This window comes from Globicephala melas, chromosome 11 (assembly GCF_963455315.2).
Source record: "Globicephala melas chromosome 11, mGloMel1.2, whole genome shotgun sequence".
Classification (NCBI taxonomy): domain Eukaryota; kingdom Metazoa; phylum Chordata; class Mammalia; order Artiodactyla; family Delphinidae; genus Globicephala; species Globicephala melas.
Genome location: NC_083324.2, coordinates 39,642,980 through 39,664,066, shown reverse-complemented (window position 1 = coordinate 39,664,066; position 21,087 = coordinate 39,642,980). Strand labels below are relative to the sequence as shown.

Genomic DNA, 21,087 nt, shown 5'->3' with positions numbered 1-21,087 from the left:
GAAGCAGGTACTTGGAGCTCTTCCTGCCATGACTGTATTTTGGGGGCTGGGGGCAGGGCCAGCGTCACGAGTGTGTCACCAGTGCAGTCACACAGGCCCCTGTGCTCAGAAGGGCTTGGTACCTGGTAATGACTTATTCTTTTTTTTAACATCGTTATTGGAGTATAACTGCTTTACAACGGTGTGTTAGTTTCTGCTTTATAACAAAGTGAATCAGCTATACATATACATATATCCCCATATCTCTTCCCTCTTGCGTCTCCCTCCCTCCCACCCTCCCTATCCCACCCCTCTCGGTGGTCACAAAGCACTGAGTTGATCTCCCTGTGCTTTGCGGCTGCTTCCCACTAGCTATCTATTTTACATTTGGTAGTGTATATATGTCCATGCCACTCTCTCACTTTGTCGCCGCTTACCCTTCCTCCTCCCCATATCCTCAAGTCCATTCTCTAGTAGGTCTGCGTCTTTATTCCCGTCTTGTCCCTAGGTTCTTCATGACAATTTTTTTTTTTTAGATTCCATATATATGTGTTAGCATACGGTATTTGTTTTTCTCTTTCTGACTTACTTCACTCTGTATGACAGACTCTAGGTCCATCCATCTCACTACAAATAACTCAATTTTGTTTCTTTTTATGGCTGAGCAATATTCCATTGTATATACGTGCCACATCTTCCTTATCCGTTCATCCGCTGATGGACGCTTAGGTTGCTTCCATGTCCTGGCTATTGTAAATAGAGCTTCAATGAACATTGTGGTACATGACTCTTTTTGAATTATGGTTTTCTCAGGGTATAGGCCCAGGAGTGGGATTGTCGGGTCATATGGTAGTTCTATTTTTCATATTTTAAGGAACGTCCATACTGTTCTCCATAGTGGCTGTATCAACTTACATTCCCACCAACAGTGCAAGAGGGTTCCCTTTTCTCTACACCCTCTCCAGCATTTATCGTTTGTAGATTTTTTGATGATGGCCATTCTGACCGGTGTGAGATGATATCTCGTTGTAGTTTTGATTTGCATTTCTCTAATGATTAATGATGTTGAGCATTCTTTCATGTGTTTGTTGGCAATCTGTATGTCTTCTTTGGAGAAATGTCTATTTAGGTCTTCTGCCCATTTTTGGATTGGGTTGTTTGTTTTTTTGATATTGAGCTGCACGGGCTGCTTGTAAATTTTGGAGATTTGACTTTGCTTGAGGTCTTGAAATTCCCACGATTTTGCACAAGGGGCCCCACGTTCTCATTTTGCAGATGACGTAGCCGATCCTGGCCAGTGGTGACTCCACACTTGTCACAACACAGGAAGGAGGTCCTGGAAGCCATTCTGAGAGAACTTATTTCCCTGGGTACTTGACTCGAAAATGCCTGAGTCTTTGCCGTCAGCCATGAGCAGTCAGAGGACAGGGGAGAGCCCAGGAAGGGAAGGAAGAGAGTGGGAATACAGAGCAGAAGGGGACCCCCAGAACAGCCCTTCGGTGCCTCTGGAGGGGCAGTTTCTGCCTTCCCAGGGCATCTATGACCAGATGCATTGACCTTCACTAAGACAAGCCAGGCTGTGGGGAGGGACCGCAGAGGCACCCAGGAAAGGTGAAGCTGTGTGGGCCTCGTGTGCAGTGCACCGTCTCACTTCATCCTCCTGGAAGCTGGGGTCCAGATAGGCCTGACCTGCTTCCTGCTTGCAGAACATGGTCTCTTGGAGGCCGACCCTGAGACCCTGGGGTTTGCAGGTCTTTGTTCTGGCAGAAGGAAGAGGGAGGATGTGCCTTCTCAGATGTACCTGAGGCATCCAGAGTCCCCTCTGGGGAGAGGACACCCTCTTAGGCTCTCTGGGGGCAGGCCTGGCCTGCGCCCCTAGCTGCCCTGTCTATACCCATGTCCCCAGTAAAATCCCACTCACGGGAATGGTACTCACGCCCACCAGTCTGCTCCATGTCTGGGGCTGGCCCTAAGCCTGATCCTCTTCTGCAAAGCTCAGGCACCCTCGCACTCAGCCTCCACCTGGGCCCAGCTCACCTTGTCACACAGCCCCAGATGCTGCGGAGAGGAGCTGGTTAGGCGTTTGATTGAGGTGGGGTAGTGCTGCCCTCCTGCTAGCTGCTCTCCTTCTCCAAGGCCCGTGCCTGGGAAATCCCAGCCTAGCTGAGGGCTTTCCAGGAGGACATAATCTCCCCAGCTCTTTGCTTCACATGAAGTGGTACAAGGGAAAGGAGGAAGCTGACCCTGAGCAGAGGGTCCTGACCTTCATCCCTGACCCAAATTCCCACCCTCACAGCAGCCATGGCTGCCTTCCCTGCTCACTGCAGAGGGCAGGAGGGGGGTCTGAATTCCAGCCCCTTGTCCCTGTAGAAGGGCGAGCATGGTGGGTTGAGTCGGGGCCGTTGATCCACGTCCAGGTCTGTCATTTTTCAGAGGGTGGGAGGGCCTTGTTGGAAAGATACTGCCTGTAGGTCTCATTTTACTCATCAGCTGGTCAAATCAGAGAGCTAGTGGGTGTCCCCACAGTTGGGGACACAGCAGCCTAGGGTCCAGTTCTCTTTCCCATAAAGTGTCTGGACAGGAAGGATGGCTGAGAGGAGCAAAGGAGTGGGTGATGTAGGGTCAGGGCTCATACCTGACTTTGTTGGGGTGAAGGGTACATGAGGATTTCTCAAGGACCAGATGTGGAGTCAGGGGCAACCTGCCTGGGGACAAGGGCTGTGGTGTCTTTCCTGAGAAGACCTCCGCTCTGATAGGCTATGAGGCTTTCCTAAACCAGGAAAGCCAGATGCTGGAGGCATGAAAGGCAGGCCCCCCATTACAGGAAGTGCAGTGTGAGGACCTGGCAGAGGACCCTACACGGGATCCAGGGAGGATGGGGAAGGGGACTTCAGTCTGAAGGATGAGCAAATGGAAAGGCCCAGAGACAGGAATGCACAGGGAGGGTTTCATAATACCAAGTAACCATGTGTATTGCTAATTATTTGCTACTGTAATCACCTTCTTTTCCTCCCTTGACTTGGGGATAGGACGCAGCTTGACCAAGAGGCCACTGGGGCAACACCTGGACTGTGAAACCAGGTTGCACAGAAGCCCACCTCTCCTTCCTTCTCCAAGGCTGAGTGTGCAACCAGCGCCATCCTTCCCGGTTGCCACCTTCTGAGGTGCCTTGGCCATGGCCCCAAGAGTCCCACAGGCCGGCTGAGTCCAGGAGCTACCCCAGGCCTCACAACCACATGGTCATTCCTCCAGAAAACTGTACAAGAATCTCCTTCTTGGCCTGTGGCCCCTCTATTGCTTTGGCCCATGACCTTTCCGGCTGTGTTCTCACCAACTCCCACACTGACCCCCCAGCCTGGTGTCTCATCCACAGCACTGGACAGGGAGCCACCTGGGGTCAAATCAGAAGAGACTTCCTGAGGCTGTGGGAGCCAAGAGGAGGAGGTGCCATTTCTGGATGGAGGTCAGGGAAGCCTTCCCCAGGCGGAAGGGCAGGGCAAGCAGAGGGACCAGGCGCAGAGATGGGGAAGAGCAGGGGCTCAGCGCTGTCTGAGTGGCTGCGGTGGATGGGGCAGCCTGACACCTGAGGCCTGCAGGGCAGGGGCTGAGGACAACAGGGAGCATCAAGACCCAGACCCTGATGCCCCTGCCTCAAGGCAGCGGGGGAAATGGCCCAATCAGTGCTTGGCCTGAGCCCCTAGACAATGGTGTGGAGGGCGGACAGTGGTCTGGGGAGAGCCTGGAACCAGAGAAGGTGGAGTCTGGAGGCTGTGGCTACACTTGAGAGGAGAGAAGTCGGTGGTAGGAGCTGGGCTGGGCTGGTGGGAGGCCAGAGGGAGTGTCCTCAGGAGGAAGAAGGAGCAGGTGGGGCTCCCAGGCTTTCAGCTCAGGGCTCCTGCGGCGGCACCCAGCCAACAGCAGCCAACAGCTCAGTGCGGACAACCAGGGGCACTCATGGGAGTCTTGAGCTCAGAGATACAGACCAGTGATGTGTGTCCCTGATAACTGGTATCTTGAAAAGGGGTGTCCCCAGGAATGTGTGAGGACTGGGAGGAGAAGCAGCCCAGATGCACCTGTGCCAGCCCTGCCTGTTAGGAGGAGGGTCCTTGGAGGAGACCGAGCAGGAGCCATGGGGGAGGCAGGAGGGCACCCAGGAGAGTGGCAGCAGGGGACAATCGGTCAGTTTCTGGAGGAAAGAGGGGCTCCACCGCCTGTGATGTTAAAGATAAGGCTTGATGGACTTCCCTGGTGACGCAGTGGTTAAGAATCTGCCTGCCAACGCAGGGGACACAGGTTCGACCCCTGGCCCACGAAGATCCCACATATCACGGAGCAACTAAGTCCGCACACCACAATTACTGAGCCTGTGCTCTAGAGCCCGTGAGCCACAACTACTGAAGCCAGTGTGCCTAAATCTCGTGCTCCACAACAAGAGAAGCCACCGCAATGAGAAGCGCGTGCACCGCAACAAAGAGTAACCCCTCTCGCCACAACTAGAGAAAGCCCACACGCAGCAATGAAGACCCACTGCAGCCATAAATAAATAAAATTTTTAAAAAAAAGATAAGGCTTGAGCATGGCCTCTAGTTTCAGGGAGGGCTGTCCCGTTGCAGTGGCCTTCACAGTGAGATGGAGCAAAGAAGTGTGGTCAGGGTATAGATGATCCTTTCTCAGGCTTGGCTGGGGAGAAGCCAGGGCAATAGGCCACGTTTGGTGGGGTCGGGGGAGAGGAAATGTTTTGGCTGAGAAAGCAGTGGAGAAGAATCAAGGAGAGGGGACAAATGGAGCTCACTGTCTGAGTGCTGAGTGCAGAGAAAAGGATGGTGTGGGCTTTGCATCTGCATAGGGATTGGCTGGGTGTGTAAGTCCTTAGCTGTGAGTGGTACTGTCAACCACTCATCAAATGTTCATTGACTGCCTATTGCATGCCAGGGAGTGCCTAGAACTGGAGGTTCAGTAGAGAATACACTTTGTCACCCTGATTCCTGAGGAGGCCAGAGTGTGGAGGCAGAGGGGATGTAGGACAGAGCCTGGTCCTCCCTCTCCTGGAGGACTCAACACTCTTGAACAACCCTGCCTGTGACACTCCCCATGGGCCCCAGGAGAGGCCAAGACATTGCCAGGGAGATGGAGAAATCATTTCTTCATCTTCACAGGAGGCTTCCCTTGCCCACTGCCCAGCAATCCCGCGAGGCAACAGCAGGGGCTGAGGCAAGTCCAGCTCACAGCCGGGGAGGAGATCAGGGATGGGACAGGTCAGGAAGACGCATGGTTGGGCCATTGCATCAGGCCCACGAAGGGCATAAAGGAGGGTCCTGCGTGCTGGGAGGAGGCCAACTTGGGGACCATGGAGACTCAGAGGGCCAGCCTCGCCCTGGGGCGGTGGCCACTGTGGCTACTGCTGCTGGGACTAGTGGTGCCCTCAGCCAGCGCCCAGACCCTCAGCTACAGGGAAGCTGTGCTTCATGCTGTGGATCGTCTCAACGAGCGGTCCTCAGAAGCTAATCTCTACCGCCTCCTGGAGCTGGACCCGCCTCCCAAGGCCGCGAGTCAGGAGGACCCTGGGGAGGGGGCTGTCTCCCGCCAGCCATGGCCACGCTGTCACCGCCTCTGCTCAGGCTGTACCTCCTGTCAGGAAGGGACTTCTCCCTCTAGGTGGGCTCCCACCTCTTCCAGGAAACCTTCCCAGAGCTGGGTCCCCTCCCAACAATGAGAGCTTCCTGCCTTAGCATCTCTACTGTGGGAACAGGCGCCCTGTACACCCTGTTCAGGCTTAAGGAGCTTCTGGGAACTCCAAGGATGGAGGGGGGGTCCTTGACTCTGTGATGTGACTTCCTGGCTTTGGTCCCCTCTGCACTTCTTTGTTCCCTACCAGGGAGGGCTCTGTTCAGCCTGGTGGTTACCGTGATGAGGCTTCTACCTGCAGGCGACCCCTGACTTCCCTCAGCCCCTCAGAGGTTCAGGTGCTGTTGTCAGAGCTGGTCTGAGGTCCGCTCCTGTTCTCTGTGTGCCCGTGAGGCCTGGAACGGGCTCTGTCCCTTCTTCCATGCACCCAGCACCAAGCCCAGGGCCAGGCACACAGGAGGGGCTGGAGAGGCTGCCATCTAGGTGGGGGCAGGGAGACAGATCAGAGAAGGAAGCATGAGCCCGGGCCCAGTCTCCCCACGTTGATTCTTGACCAGGATGAGGACCCGGACACCCCAAAGCCTGTGAGCTTCATGGTGAAGGAGACCGTGTGCCCCAGGATGACCCAGCAGCCCCCGGAGCAGTGTGACTTCAAGGAGAATGGGGTGAGGCTGGGGGCTGGGGGCACTGGAGGATGCTTCCCAGGGATGTGAACAGGGGGCTTCCGGGAAGATTTTCAGCCCCTGGGTGAGGCTGGGAGTTTATGGGCTGGGGGTTCCAGTTTGACCACGAGCCTCCCCTTCCAGCTGGTGAAACAGTGTGTGGGGTCAGTCACCCTGGACCAGGACAGGGGTTACTTTGACATCACCTGTAATAAGGTAAGTGGCCCCTGTGTGCTGCAGGGGCTGCTGAGGATGGGTAGTGGAACGTCCTTTGGACCAATTACCTGCTACCCCTTTGAGGGCAGAGAAAGGCCCTCTTACCTGGCCCCTCCCTCACCCGAGCCCCAGGCCTCCAGGACTGGCTCTGCCATCCCTTAGAGCAGTGGTTCTCTAAGTGGGGTCCCACCCGGGAACTTGACAAAAAGGCAGATTCCCAGGCCCCACTCAGACCTTCTGAATCAGACTCTGGGCTGGGGCCCAGCCATTTGCATTTTCACAAGGCCTCCAGGGGATTATGACTGCTGAATTTGAAAGGCACTGACTGGAGCTTTCATCCCCTGCTGTCATCCAGCTTTGATGGGTTGGGCTTGTGACCCTGGGAAGCCCCTTGCCTTCTGTGGGCCTCAGTTTTCTCTTCTGCCTGTATGTGTCGGGATTCAACACAAGCTCCACAGGTCACAGCCAGAGGGTGAACTGGGGCCCCAAGGATCCTGGTGTGGCCCTGGAAGAGGGAAGTCCAGGTGGGGAGGGGCCTTGTGTTGATGCTGGTCCAGTACCAAGAGCAACCTGTTTCTTCCTGGTTCACAGGCCCAGAGTGTCAGGATTACAAAGCTACCATGGGCGCCACCATAGCCGAGGCAAAGATGTCGCATAATAGTGATAAGAATGTGCCCGTAATCAGCACATCAAGGCTTTGCATCATGAGACAGAGAAGAGTCCTAATCGTATGCTTATTCTGGCTCAGGCTACTGGACTCTGAAAAATAAATTCTTGTGAAATCAGTATCCTCCAGACTTCAGTTTCACTCGTCTCCCCTCCTCCCACTTACCAAGATTGAATCCGTAACTCTGGGATGCCACGTGTGTGTGTGTGTGTGTGTGTGTGTGTGTGTGTGAATGCAGGCACGAAACAGAGAGATGGGTGAGGCAGCTGTTCCTTCCAGGAGGGCATGGGGAGGGGCCAGGGCCAAGAGGTCCAGCACAGCGTCTCCATTCTCGGGTCCCTCCTGTGCCCTTCACACGCCTCTGCCCTCCTCCTCCAACACCCAGTAAGAACTTAAGGAGACCTGCTCTGTGTGCAGTGCTGGTGGGGATGCTGTCCCTGCTCACATGGAGGTGACAGTCCAGGAGGGGCCAGGCATCTTGTTAAACACTCACAGAGATGCAGTCCAGACTCAGGGCTAAGCCTACAGGTACAATGGCCATGAGTCTCATGGACAGGAAGGATGGCTGGGAGGAGCAAAGGAGAGAGGAGATGCAGGATCAGGGCTCATACCTGAGTTTGTTGGGGTGAAGGTTGCATGAGGATTTCTCAAGGACCAGAAGTGGAGTCAGGGGCAACGTGCCTGGGACAAGGGCTGTTGTGTCTTTCCTGAGAAGACCTCCGCTCTGACAGGCTGTGAGGACTAAACCAGGAAAGCCAGATGCTGGAGGAAGGGAAGGCTCTCCCCCCACCATAGGAGGTGCTGCCTGAGAACCTGGCAGGGGACCCTCCTAAGGATTCAGGGAAGGACGAGAAAGGGGACTTCAGTCTGAAGAATGAACAAATACAAAGGTGCAGAGGCAAGAGAGCACAGCGACAATTTCAGGGTTACCAGACAGCAGTAACAATGTGTATTGCCAATTATTTTCTACTGTGATCACCTTCTTTTCCTCCTTTGACATGGGGAAAGTACACAGCTTGACCAAGAGGCCACTGGGGCAACACCTGGACTGTGAAACCAGGTTGCACAGAAGCCCACCTCTCCTTCCTTCTCCAAGGCTGAGTGCGCAACCAGCGCCATCCTTCCCGGTTGCCACCTTCCAAAGTGCCCAGCCAATTGCCAAGAGTCCACAGGCCTTCAGTCACATGGCCATTCCATGGAAGACTGGATCAGAATTTGCTTCATGGCCTCTGGGCCCCTCTAACACTTTGGCTCATTATCTCTCCCAGTTGTGCTCCCTCCACCCCCGAGCACTGGCCATCCCGGCCTGGTGACTCAACCAGAGCACTGGACACGGAGTTACTTGGGGTTAAATCAGAAGAGACTTCCTGAGGGCTATGGCAGACAAGAAGAGGAGATGCCTTGTGTGCTTGAAGGTCCCTGAAGCCTTCCCCAGGCGGAAGGGCAGGGCAAGCAGAGGGACCAGGCGCAGAGATGGGGAAGAGCAGGGGGTTCAGCACTGTCTGAGTGGTTGCGGTGGATGGGGCAGCCTGACACCTGAGGCCTGCAGGGCAGGGGCTGAGGACAGCAGGGAGCATCAAGACCCAGACCCCGATGCCCCTGCCTCAAGGCAGCGGGGGAAATGGCCCAATCAGTGCTTGGCCTGAGCCCCTAGACAATGGTGTGGAGGGCGGACAGTGGTCTGAGGAGAGCCTGGAACCAGAGAAGGTGGAGTCTGGAGGCTGTGGCTACACTTGAGAGGAGAGAAGTCGGTGGTAGGAGCTGGGCTGGGCTGGTGGGAGGCCAGAGGGAGTGTCCTCAGGAGGAAGAAGGAGCAGGTGGGGCTCCCAGGCTTTCAGCTCAGGGCTCCTGCGGCGGCACCCAGCCAACAGCAGCCAACAGCTCAGTGCGGACAACCAGGGGCACTCATGGGAGTCTTGAGCTCAGAGATACAGACCAGTGATGTGTGTCCCTGATAACTGGTATCTTGAGAAGGGGTGTCCCCAGGAATGTGTGAGGACTGGGAGGAGAAGCAGCCCGGATGCAGCTGTGCCAGCCCTGCCTGTTAGGAGGAGGGTCCTTGGAGGAGACCGAGCAGGAGCCACGGGGGAAGCAGGAGGGCACCCAGGAGAGTGGCAGCAGGGGACAATTGGGCAGGGGGCAGTTTCAGAACACAGAGTGTCTCCAGTGCCTGTGGAGATAAAGACAAGGCTTGAGAGGGGCCTCTGGATCCAGTGAGGGCTGGTCAGCCTGCCATGGCCTTGAATGTGAGCCTGCAAAGAAGTGTTGTCAGTGGTGTAGATGACCCTTTCTCAGGCTCCTTTGGAGAGGGGCCAGGACAATAGGTCGTGTTTGTCAGGGACCGGGGACAGGACATTTTTAGACTGAGAAAGCAGTGGAGAAGAATCCAGGAGAGGGGGCAGACAGAGCTCACTGGCTGAGGGCTGGGCCCAGAGAACAAGATGGTGAGGGCTTGACTGTCTGCCTATGGACTGCTGGATGGGTAAGGCTCTAGATGTGCTTCGTACTCTCCTCCATTCATCAAAGCTTAACTGAGTTCCTACTGGGTTCAAGGCAGTGCCTGAACTTGGAGGTTTCTGTTGAATCACTCCTTTACCCTATTCCTGAGGAGGCCAGAGTGTGGAGGCCGAGGGGACGTAAGACAGAGCCTGGTCTTCCCTCTCCTGGAGGACTCAACGTTCTTGAGCAACCCTGCCTTTCACACTCCCCATGGGCCCCAGGAGAGGCCAAGACGTTGTCAGGGAGATAGAGAAACCATTTCTTCACCTTCCACAGGAGGCTTCCCGCTCCCACTGCCCAGCAATCCTGTGAGGTAACGCAGGGGCTGAAGAAAGCCCGGTGAACACCCTGGAAGGTAGCCAGGGATGGGGCAGGTCAGGAAGGCTCCTGGTTGAGCCTTTGCATCAGGCCCAGGTTGAGCATAAAGGAGGGTCCTGCGTGCTGGGAGGAGGCCGACTTGGGGACCACGGAGACCAGAGGGCCAGCCTTGCCCTGGGGCGGTGGTCACTGTGGCTACCGCTGCTGGGACTAGTGGTGCCCTCGGCCAGCGCCCAGGCCCTCAGCTACAAGGAGGCTGTGATTCGTGCTTTGGATCAACTCAACGAGCGGTCCTCAGAAGCTAATCCCTATTGCCTCCTGGAGCTGGACCTGCCTCCCAAGACCGTGAGTCAGGAGGGGCCTGGGGAGGGGCCTGTCTCCCACTAGTCTTGGCCACACTGTCATCCCCTTTGCTCAGGCTGTACCTCCTGTCAGGAAGGGACTTCTCCCTCTAGGTGGGCTCCCACCTCTTCCAGGAAACCTTCCCAGAGCTGGGTCCCCTCCCAGCATGAGGCTTCCTGCCTTAGCATCTCTACTGTTGGAACAGGCGCCCTGTACACCCCTTTTGGGCCTAAGGGTTCTCTGGGAGCTTCAGGGATAGAGGGGGGTCACTGGCTCTGCCATGTGACTTCCCTGCTTTAAGTCCCCTCTTAACTCAGTGTCCCGCTACCAGGGAACGACTCTGCTCAGCCTGGAGGTGCCAGTGACAAGGTCTCTCCCTGCAGGCGACCCCTGACTTCCCTCAGCCCCTCAGAGGTTCAGGTGGTCTCATTAGAGCTGGTCTTGTGCTGTTCTCTGTGTGCCCACAAGCCCAGGAGTGGGCTCTGTTCCCTTCCCCTGTGCACCCAGCACCAAGCCCAGGGCCAGGCACACAGGAGGGGCTGGAGAGGCTGCCATCTAGGTGGGGGCAGGGAGACAGATCAGAGAAGGAAGCACGAACCTCACTCCAGTCTCCCCACTTTGATACTTGACCAGGATGAGGACCCAGACTCCCTGAAGCCTGTGAGCTTCACAGTGAAGGAGACCATGTGCCCCAGGACGACCCAGCAGCCCCTGGAGCCAGTGTGACTTCAAGGAGAATGGGGTGAGGCTGGGGGCTGGGGGCACTGGTGGATGCTTCCCAGGGAGCCTAATACGGGGCTTCGGGCAAGATTTCCAGTCCGTAGGCTGAGTTTGGGAGGTGATGGCCCGGGGAGTTCCAGTTTGACCTCGAGCCTCCCCTTCCAGCTGGTGAAACAGTGTGTGGGGACAGTCACCCTGGACCAGTCCAAGGACCAATTTGTCATAAACTCTAATGAGGTGAGTGGCCCCTTCTGTGTTATGGAGCTGATAATGGGTTGGGTTGTGGAACATCCTTTGGACCAATTACCTGCTGCCCCTTCGAGGGCAAAGAAAGGCCCCCCAACCCTGGTCCCTCCCTCACCCAACCCCAAGGTCTCCAGGAATGGCTCTGCCATCCCTTAGAGCAGTGGTTCTCTAAGTGGGGTCCCACCCAGGAACTTGACAGAAGGGCAGATTCCCAGGCCCCACTCAGACCTCCTGAATCAGACTCTGGGCTGGGGCCCAGCCATTTGCATTTTCACAAGGCCTCCAGGGGATTCTGACTGTGCTGAAGTTTAAGAGGCATTGACTCAAGTCATGGGCTTTCAGCCCCTGCTCCAGTCCAGCTTTGTTGGGATGGGCTTGTGACCCTGGGAAACCCCTTGCCATCTGTGGCCCCCAGTTTTCTCATCTGTCTGTGTGTATAGGTATTCAACCACCTGCTCCAAGTGTCACACTGGAAGTGGATTAGGGCTCCAAGCTTCCTGCAGTGGCCCAGGAATGGGGGTGTTCAGGTGGGGTGTGGGCCTGTGTTAATCTTGAGCCAATCCCCAAAAGAAGCCTGTTTCCTCCTGGTTCACAGATTCGGAGTGTGGGGCTATTTCGATGGCTGGGTGACTTCCTCCAGAGAAGTGGGAGAAGATAGGCAAAAAGACTGAGAGAATTGGTCAGAGAATCAAAGATATCTTTGGGATATTTCAGCCCAGTGAATACTGCTAAGAATCAGCTTATCCTGGCTCAGACTTTTGGACTCTGAAAAATAAATTCTTTTGAAAACAATTTCCTCCACATTCAAATTCACTTATCTCCCCTCCTTCATCTTACCTGGACCAAGTCCTTAACTCTGAGAGTCCTCTTGGGTGTGTGTGTGTGTGAGAGAGAGAGAGAGAGAGAGAGAGGATCACTCCTGTCAATACAGAGATGGGTGAGGCAGCTGTTCCTTCCAGGAGGGCATGGGGAGAGGTAACAGGGCCAAGAGGTCCAGCACAGCGTCTCCATTCTCGGGTCCCTCTCGTGCCCTTCATACACCTCTGCCCTCCTCCTCCAACGCCCAGTAGGGACTTAAGGAGACCTGCTCTGTGTGCAGTGCTGGTGGGGATGCTGTCCCTGCTCACATGGAGGTGACAGTCCGGAGGGGCCAGGCATTTGTTAAACACTCACAGAGACGCAGTTCAGTCTCAGGGCTAAGCCTGCAGTTACAATACCCATAACGTTTTGCTTCCTCTTGACAGTCGTAACTCTGGAAAAGTGTGCCCCTCATGGCTTTTCCTCTGGTATTGAACACATCACTGTGGCCGTTCCTCAATGCCGTTCAAACAAAAAGCAACCACACTCATTGAAAGAGGGATCAGATTTGTGGTTAGAGTATGGGTGGAGATTGGATGAAGGTTGTAAAAAGTACAAACTTTCAGTTATAAGATACAAAAGTACAGGGATGTAATGATGACTATAGTAACACTGCTGTGTGGTATAGTTGAAAGTTGTCAAGAGAGTAGATCCTAAGAGTTCTCATCACAAGTAAAAAAAACATTTTTTTTTCTTTTCGTATCTATATGAGATGATGGATGTTAATGAAACATTGTGGTAATCATTTCACAATATATGTAAGTCAAATCGTTATGCTGTACACCTTAAACTTATACAGTGCTGTATGTCAGTAATATCTCAATGGAACTGGAAAAAAGTACTTTTTAAGAGTGTAAAAGGATTATTGCAGCAAAAAGTTTGTGAACCGCTGCCCTAGAGAAACTCTCCATGGGTGTGCAAGGAGACATACAGGATAACAACCAATTGGAATACTGGTCTAATTTTACAATAGATACCATACAGCTGTGAACAAAAATGAACGGATTACCGTATATCATTAAAGAAATTGTGCAAAATTAGCTAGTAGATACGTTATAAGGCTATTTATAGAATGTTTAAGAGCATGGAAACAAGACTACGTTTTGCTTAAACATTTATAGAATGTTTAAGAGCATGGAAACAAGAAAACGTGCGGAGGAGAAATCAGCAGGTTAACGCGAGAATACAGTCTTTCTCCGACCCGTGGGGGTCGCGTTCTGTTCCGAAACTACGCTTCCCGGCAGGCCACGCGCTGCGCCGTGACGCACTTCCTGCAGATGCACGTCCTTCCCTCTGCACCGCCCGTGGCCAGGGGCGGGCTGTGAGATCGCTTAGCGACTGGACGCCGACGGTGGTACCGTTATTGCCGCTTTGCCTACCCAGGCGCAGATGTGGACCTCGCGGGAGCAATTCCAGCTTGGCAGTGGACGGTGAGTCGGGCGAGCTGGCGAAGTGCTAGGGCGAGAAGAGGGTGACCGCGCTCCCCGTCTCCCCCCGGCTCTCCGACCTCAGGCGCCGGGCTGGCGTGGGCGGTATCCGAGGCTGAGGCTGGTCCTTCAGGAGGTGTGGAGATGGAGGGTGCGCGCTGTGGGCTGTGCAGCTCACCCCTCCCGACTGCTCGCCTTCTTTGTGGTTGGGGCGGGGTTTCCTCCCTTGGTGTCCAGTACCCTGTCCTCGTGGTTTGCAGCTACCTCTCCAAATCTCCCCGCCTCGACTTCCGCCGCGGGGGTCCCGTTTGCGCTCTCCACTCCGGCAGCCGTTGGTTGCCAGTGACTATTGAACGCTTCAGGTGTGGCTAATGCTACTGATGAACTGCCTTCTTAATTTTACTTCCAGTTAATTAATATCTATCTGAATAATGAAGAAGTCTAAAACATTTTTCCATCAGACACAAGGTTATTGTTTTGCTGAGACTATACTTCCCTTTAATCCTTGAAAATTTAACGTCTTTTTGAGATGTACTGTAAGTGTCAAATGCACACCTGATTTCCAAGAGATGGTTGGGGGGATTTCCCTGGTGGTCCAGTGGGTAAGACTCCGCTCCCAATGCAGGGGACCCGGGTTGGATCCCTGGTCGGGGAACTAGAACCCACATGCGTGCGGCGCCTAAGAAGTCTGTATGCCGCGACTAAAGATGCCGCAACCAAGATCCCGCGTGCTGCAACTAAGACCTGGCGCAGCCTAAATAAGTAAATAAAATAAATAAATATTTTTTAAAAAGAGAGAGATGGTTGGGAAAAAAGTATAAACTATGATAACTTTTTAACACTATGTGTTGAAATGATAATATCTTAGATATGTTGGGTTAAATGTTATTAAAGGTAATTTCACTTTTTATTTTTAAAAAGATTTATTTATTTATTTTTGGCTGTCGTTGGGTCTTCACTGCTGTGCGCCGGGGCTTTCTCTAGTTGCGGAGAGGGGGTTACTCTTCATTGCGGTGCGCAGGCTTCTCATTGCGGTGGCTTCTCTTGTTGCGGAGCACGGGCTCTAGGCGCGCGTGCTCAGTAGCTGTGGCTCACGGACCCTAGAGCGCAGGCTCGGTAGTTGTGGCGCACGGGCTTAGTTGCTCCGCTGCATGTGGGATCTTCCCGGATCAAACCCGTGTACCCTGCACTGGCAGGTGGATTCTTAACCACTGTGCCACCAGGGAAATCCCTAATTTCACCTTTTAAAAAACTATTTGAGAAGGCTACTAGGGAGTTTTTTGTTTTTTGGCCGCATGGCAGGGCAATGCGGAATCTTAGGTCCCCAACCAGGGATCGAACCCATGCTCCCTGCAGTGGAAGCGTGGAGTCTTACCCACTGGACTGCCATGGAAGTCCAGGAAATTTTAAATTACATGTTTGGTTGGCACTGTAGCTCTCATATTGCTCTTGGATAGCGCTGCCCTGTGAGAAGGGATATTTTTGCATCTGGTAGAGACTTCATAGCCTCTTGGGGAAGGCTTCCTAGAGGAGCTGATGTGTCTGGAGGGCATTCTTACCCTGTCTTGTCTGAGGGGTCTGTATCTACCACATTGCATGTTTCTGTTGGAGGTTCCTGCAGAATGGCTTTTTCAGCCCCTTTTCCCTAGCCACCATGAGCCTTCCTGGGGTGGGTTGTGCTGTAGAGAGAAAAGTAAGGACATGATGGTGATTTGAGAGCATGAGATTGGAGGAGGATGCATCTCTCACAACCAAATGTCTCCTGAGACTCATGTTTTCTTTTCTGCCAAGGTGAAGAAGATTCTAATGGTTTGGTTTTAGAAGCCATGTTTACACTTTTAATAGATACTGAACTGCCATGTAGATGGTAGTTTGCTCCCACCAATTATTAAAGAGGCACTGTTTCCTCACTGAGTTGAGATGCCATATTTGCCACATACTATGATTAGATTGCCCTTTCTTCCACCCACCCACCCACCCACCCATCCATCTATCCATCCATTCATTCTTCCATCCTTCTTACTCTGCAGTCTGAATTGTAGATATGACCAATCTGTGATTGACCTGTATCATGAGGGAGGGGGGAAAAAACCTTAATTGCTTTTAGGCACTTAGATTTTTGGAGGTCACTTGTTGCCAGAGCATAACCTAGCTTATCAGTCAGATAGTAATCCTTTTCTCCATGTCAGTCTGAAAAGTCTGGCTTTTTCAGTGTGAATTCTAGATGTCTGGTCACTCTGCATTTTCATTCAGTCATTGGCTCGATAGGCATTTATTGAAGCAGTGATAAGTGAAGCTGCTCTGAAACCAGAAGCTTAGATACTAGGCTTGGCACTGCCACTTGGGAGTGATACAGTCTTGTGAGCAAGTGACCTGACCTCCCAGTTCTTGGTTCCCTCTTTTGTGAGATAGAGGTAGCAGCAGTATTTACATCATGGCTTTGTCATGAAGATTAATGAAGCAGTGGACTTAGCACGGTGCCTGGTAAGTGGTACCTGCTTAATCAGTGTTAGCTACTGCTAGTGGTAGTTCTGGAAGGAGAAGAGCTGTGTAGGATAAGTTATGCTGAAGTAATAAATGACCTCAAATCTCAATGGCAGTCTAACAACAGCAGTCTAACTGGAATCCTGTCTAACCCTTAGTGGGTTAGCTTTGGCTCTTGGGTTAGCTTTGGCTCTACTTCGTGTCCTTTCGATCCATGACCAAGGGTGAAAGGGCAGACCCTATGTGGGCAAGGAGCACTGTGACAGAGGGAGAAGAGCAAGAGAGATGAAACCACACGGTGGCTCTTAAAGTTGCTGTTTAGAAGAGAGACATGTCATTTGCACTCACACTTCACTGGTGAGGCAAGTCACTTGTATGTGCCTGATGTCAGTGGGTGGGGAAGTGTAACTCTTGCAGAGAAGGAAAGCAAATACTTGGGAATAGCACAATCCAGTCTGAGGAATTTACCCTAATTGCTAGGATTACAAAAATGTCTGAAGAATTGTATTAAGCACTGTCAGGGACAGGTAGCTGGAGGAGTCCTGGAGAAAATAGGATAAGTCGGAAAAAGACTGTAAGAACATGAAGTTATATCTGGGGGCTTTCTTCTTTCTGTTCCAGCTTTTATAGATTGGTGAGAACAAATTGGCATAGTCTCAGGGTCAGAGTTTCCTCTCTCCTAAAAAGTCATATTGAAGAACTTCCCTGGCGGTCCAGTGGTTAAGACTCTGCTTCCACTGCAGGGGTCATGGGTTTGATCCCTGGTCGGGGAACGAAGATCCTGCATGCCACGTGATGAGGCCAAAATAAATAAATAAATAAATAAATAAATAAATAAATAAATAAATAAATAGTCATATTGAAAAGAGTTCAATGTATGCATCCCCTTCTTTCTATTCTGTTTCATTACTCTATCGCTGCACTACTGCTAAAGCACTTTACTATGGCTTGATAGTGTGTTGTCATATTTTAGAAGACAAGTCTTCTTAGTCTTTATTTTCATAATTTTCTTGACTATTCTTATATATTTTCTTTAAAGGAATTTTAGAATTATCTTGTCTAGAGCCATAAAAAATCTCTGTTGTGATTCCGACTGGTGTTGCATTGAGTTTATTTAATTTGGAAGGAATTGATTGGCTTGCAGTATAATTCACCTTGTCCAGAAGCATGGTATGACTCTTCATCTACCTGCATATCCTATTATGATCTCCTGAATAAACTCACATTCTAGAAGGGAGATAGATGGAGAAACATAAATGTAAACATGTAGTGTGGTGTGATTGAGAAGAGACCCAGGTTGGACATAAGAGGGAGTTACACCTCTGCCTGTGACATTGGAGTATGAGTCAAGGCTTACTGGAGCAGGAGAACCTGAGTGGTCACAAAGTGACAGTAGTCAGCAGTGGACTGAGACTCTAGTCAAGGAGTCTGCAGCACTTCAGGTTCTGTAACAGCAGTTCCCTAACACTGCTTGCCTTTCTCTGGGCCATGTTGCTGGAGGTCTTTGACTCAGGTTTGTGGTGAGACAGATAATGCAAACTTCTGATGGGGTCATATGCCTTACAGATACTGAAATGGAAGATAGACAGCTTCCCAGAAGACACTGTAGGGCCTGCGGTTCTACCTAACTGATGGGACTTGGTTCAAAACTCAGTATTGGGCTTCCCTGGTGGCACAGTGGTTGAGAGTCCGCCTGCCGATGTAGGGGACACGGGTTCGTGCCCCGGTCTGGGAGGATCCCATGTGCCGCGGAGCGGCTGGGCCCGTGAGCCATGGCCGCTGAGCCTGCGCGTCTGGAGCCTGTGCTCCGCAACGGGAGAGGCCACAGCGGAGAGAGGCCCGCGTACCGCAAAAAAAAACAAAAAACAACTCAGTATTGTAGAAACTCCTTAGAGCACAGGGAATTGACTACAGCTGGAACCTAGACCAGCGGAGCCAGAAGCTGGGCATTGCATGCCCTGCACAGGGTCTGAGAATAGAAGCCCAGGTACTGTTCCGTCATGGCCATGGTATTACCTGCCGCTTCCATGAAGCGTTGGAGACGTGGGAGTAGTGGGGGTTGTTGAAGTCTCTGCCTTAAAAGAAATAGTATGCTAATCATGGGGCTTATCCAAAGTGGCTGAGCTATTTGGTGCTAGCAGCAACCTGATAATCTAGACCTTGGGCTGCTAGCTGAGGACCTGATCTCTTCCCCTCCCCTCCCCTCCTCTCCTGTTCCTTAAAGATGGCTGACAAAGGCCAAAGTGTGATGGGAAGAAGGGAGGGAGGCTGTGCCAAGTGGTCCTGAGTGAGGTAACTGGCGGGAGCCACAGTGCTCAGGTGGCTTTGTAGCTGGGCACTACTGATGGAGGGGAGCCTCTGGCTGCTGTGTGGCTCCAGTAGGGGCCTTTCCCTCTCTGGCACTCACACCAAGGCAGGTATGGATATTGTGGGGCTGAGGGTCTCAAGTTTTGGGGGACTTTGGGGATCCCCCATTAAGGTATGTTGTTCCCATTTGTGATTTTCCAGGGGGGCAGGGGGTGGTGCTTGTGGAAGCGGAGCTGGAGGAGGTGGCTCCCCCTCTCTGATCAGGCCCGTGATACTTCCTTGTAGCCAAAGCAGCAGCCTGTGGGCTACATAGCTACAGCCTGTGTGGTGGATGCTCAGAGCTTCCCTTGATAGACTAACAGGTGAGTCAGTGAGCTGTGTCCAGCAGGTGGTACAAGGGTTAAGAGAATGTGTGGAAAGATTTAACAGTGTAGGATTGAGGCTGCTATATTTAGAAGGCCTGCTTGCAAGATTGGCCCTTTGCTGGCATCTGGGAACTTGGCACTTGACCTATTCCCTAACTAACAGGTATAGTTCACTGTACTTCGACACCTGCCTTCCTTCTGGGAGTCTGGAATTTTTATAGCTTCTCAGCAGAGGGTGCCTACATGACTTACCCCCAATAAAAACCTTGGGCACCTGAGGCTTTAGTGGCCTTCCCTGAGTAGAAACACTGCACATACGTTACTGAATTTTTCACTGTTGGAAACTCACTTTGTCCCCTTATGGGAGGGAGAGAGCATGAGGAAGCATGTGCATGGATTTCTCCAGACTCTGCCTGTGTCATTTTCCCTTGCTGATCCTGTTGCATATCTTTTTTGCTGTTATAAACCCTAACTGTGACTACAACTGTGTTGAATCCTTAGAGTCCTTCTAGTGAGTGAATGGGGGGGGTGATCTTGGGGACCCCTGATAAAGGGATCCAAGTAAATGTAATTTTGTTATCAGTGTCAGAGAAGTTTGGAAGCCAAGGCATTGAATGCCTAGCACCTGGCTGGGAAGCTGTGCTTGAGCCAAGTTCTCAGCAGGGCCAAACTTTACTCTTTCGAAGTGGCCAGAGTTGAACCCCTGGACTTAAGGAGTCGATGAAAGGAGACACTACACAGTTCAGCAGAGGGGAGAATACCAGTGGGAAGAAAAGAGTTCCGCATCACCCATAGGGCCTATAGCAACCGGTACTCCATTGCCAAAGATGCTCCCTTGCCCTAGTCCTAGAGACCACTGGCACCCCAGAGACCAGTGGCGGCTGCAGATCAAGTTCATGACTGTCTAAGAGGGAAGGTGTCTAGACCTCTTAAGTTAGAGGCAGGAGCGGATGGGCACTGAGGTATTGAAGGGGAAGATGGGATTGGCTCTGACACTCCAGTGATGCCAAAACTCTTTTGTGGAACCAGGATTCCATCTGAAAGCCTAGCTGTCAAACCTGAAATAGTGACTGTGTCTCCAACTGGGAGAGGCATAGTTCCTCCCCAGTGCCCCGCTCAAGTCTGGCAGATATGAGTCCTGTGGATGTCTTTCCTGTCAAGTATTCAACTACCAAGTCCTTGAGGCAATGGGCAGTATCTAGGGCAGGCCTGGTATGGTAGTCCCCTGCTAGCCGCTACCATACCCCAGACCTAATGGAAGATGTGGGACCCCAAAGAAGCAGTTCCCTGTGCCCAGGATATCCCATAGGAGAGCTTAGAGACCCTGAAGGAAGTTGCAGAGGACAGAGACTTAAGGGCAGTGAGGGATCAGGACAGGTCTTCATCTGGGAAAATGCAAGGGTTTTCCCTGGTGGCTTGTCATGGTGGTGTTCTGGAAGGCTGCCTTCAAGCACCAGGTCATTTCTGGCCTGACCTGGGTCCAGTGTTTTGGTGATGGTGAGTTCTCTGAGGTGTCTCTGAGCAAGCAGGTGGCCCTGAGACTGCTGAGCCAGTACTTTAACCTGGCTACCTTCAGGAACCTGGTTGCTTATAGGAAGGCCATGTACCAGGCCTTGGAAAAAACCAGGGTATGAATTGGCAGGCCCTTCTCAGCAGTCTTGAAGAGCTGGAGATCAACCAGAGTCCATGTTGGAATGGGCCCATAGGGGCTTCAAGCTGATTGGCCTCCAAACCAACAACTGACTAGCTGGTAAACTGAAGGTGGGTTGTGCAGGCAGTGAAACATGGAATCAAAAAAAAGGAAAACAGGACCTGAAGACGCACAGCTGCCATTTCTGACAACTGCCTGCCATCTGAATGCCAAAAGTCAAATTGCTACAATAATGGCAAAGACCTCGGGAGAAGACCAGAGTCCAAAGCAAATAACTTTGGATATAACAAACAAGTGCAGTCTAGAATAGGGCTTGGCAAACTTTTTATGTAAAGGGCCAGATAGTAAATATTTTAGGCCTTGTGGGCTTCATGGTTTCTGTAGCAATTACTCAACTCTGCTGTTGTATAAAAGCAGCCAAATAGGTAAATGAATGGACATTGCTATGTTCCAATAAAACTTTATTTGTGGACCTTGAAATTTGAATTACATATGATTTTCATGTGCCATGTGATAATATTCTGTTTTTTACTTTTTCAACCGTTTAAAAATATAAACACTTCTCTTAGCTCATGAATGGTATAAAAACAGGCAGTAGACCAGATTAGTTCTGTGCATAGTTTGCCAACCCCTGGTCCAGCACTTAGCTCTTTGTCCTGTGGTAGGGGCTTCTCTGTCTCCTTCTGTCCACTCTTTGAGGATGGGCTCTACCTCTGCCCAA

General features: G+C 52.1%; 1 protein-coding gene and 1 pseudogene across 1 annotated transcript; both read left to right on the top strand.

Annotated features, from left to right (window-relative positions):
- Window positions 1-5,240: 5,240 nt before the first annotated feature.
- On the top strand, window positions 5,241-7,118 carry LOC115850858 (antibacterial peptide PMAP-23-like). Its single transcript, XM_060308771.1, has 4 exons — window positions 5,241-5,524; window positions 6,162-6,269; window positions 6,411-6,482; window positions 7,074-7,118. The coding sequence occupies exons 1-4, from the start codon at window positions 5,327-5,329 to the stop codon at window positions 7,116-7,118; spliced, it is 423 nt and encodes a 140-aa protein (XP_060164754.1). The 5' UTR covers window positions 5,241-5,326.
- A 564-nt stretch (window positions 7,119-7,682) lies between these two features.
- Window positions 7,683-12,006, top strand: LOC132598168 (antibacterial peptide PMAP-37-like; annotated as a pseudogene).
- Window positions 12,007-21,087: the final 9,081 nt, after the last annotated feature.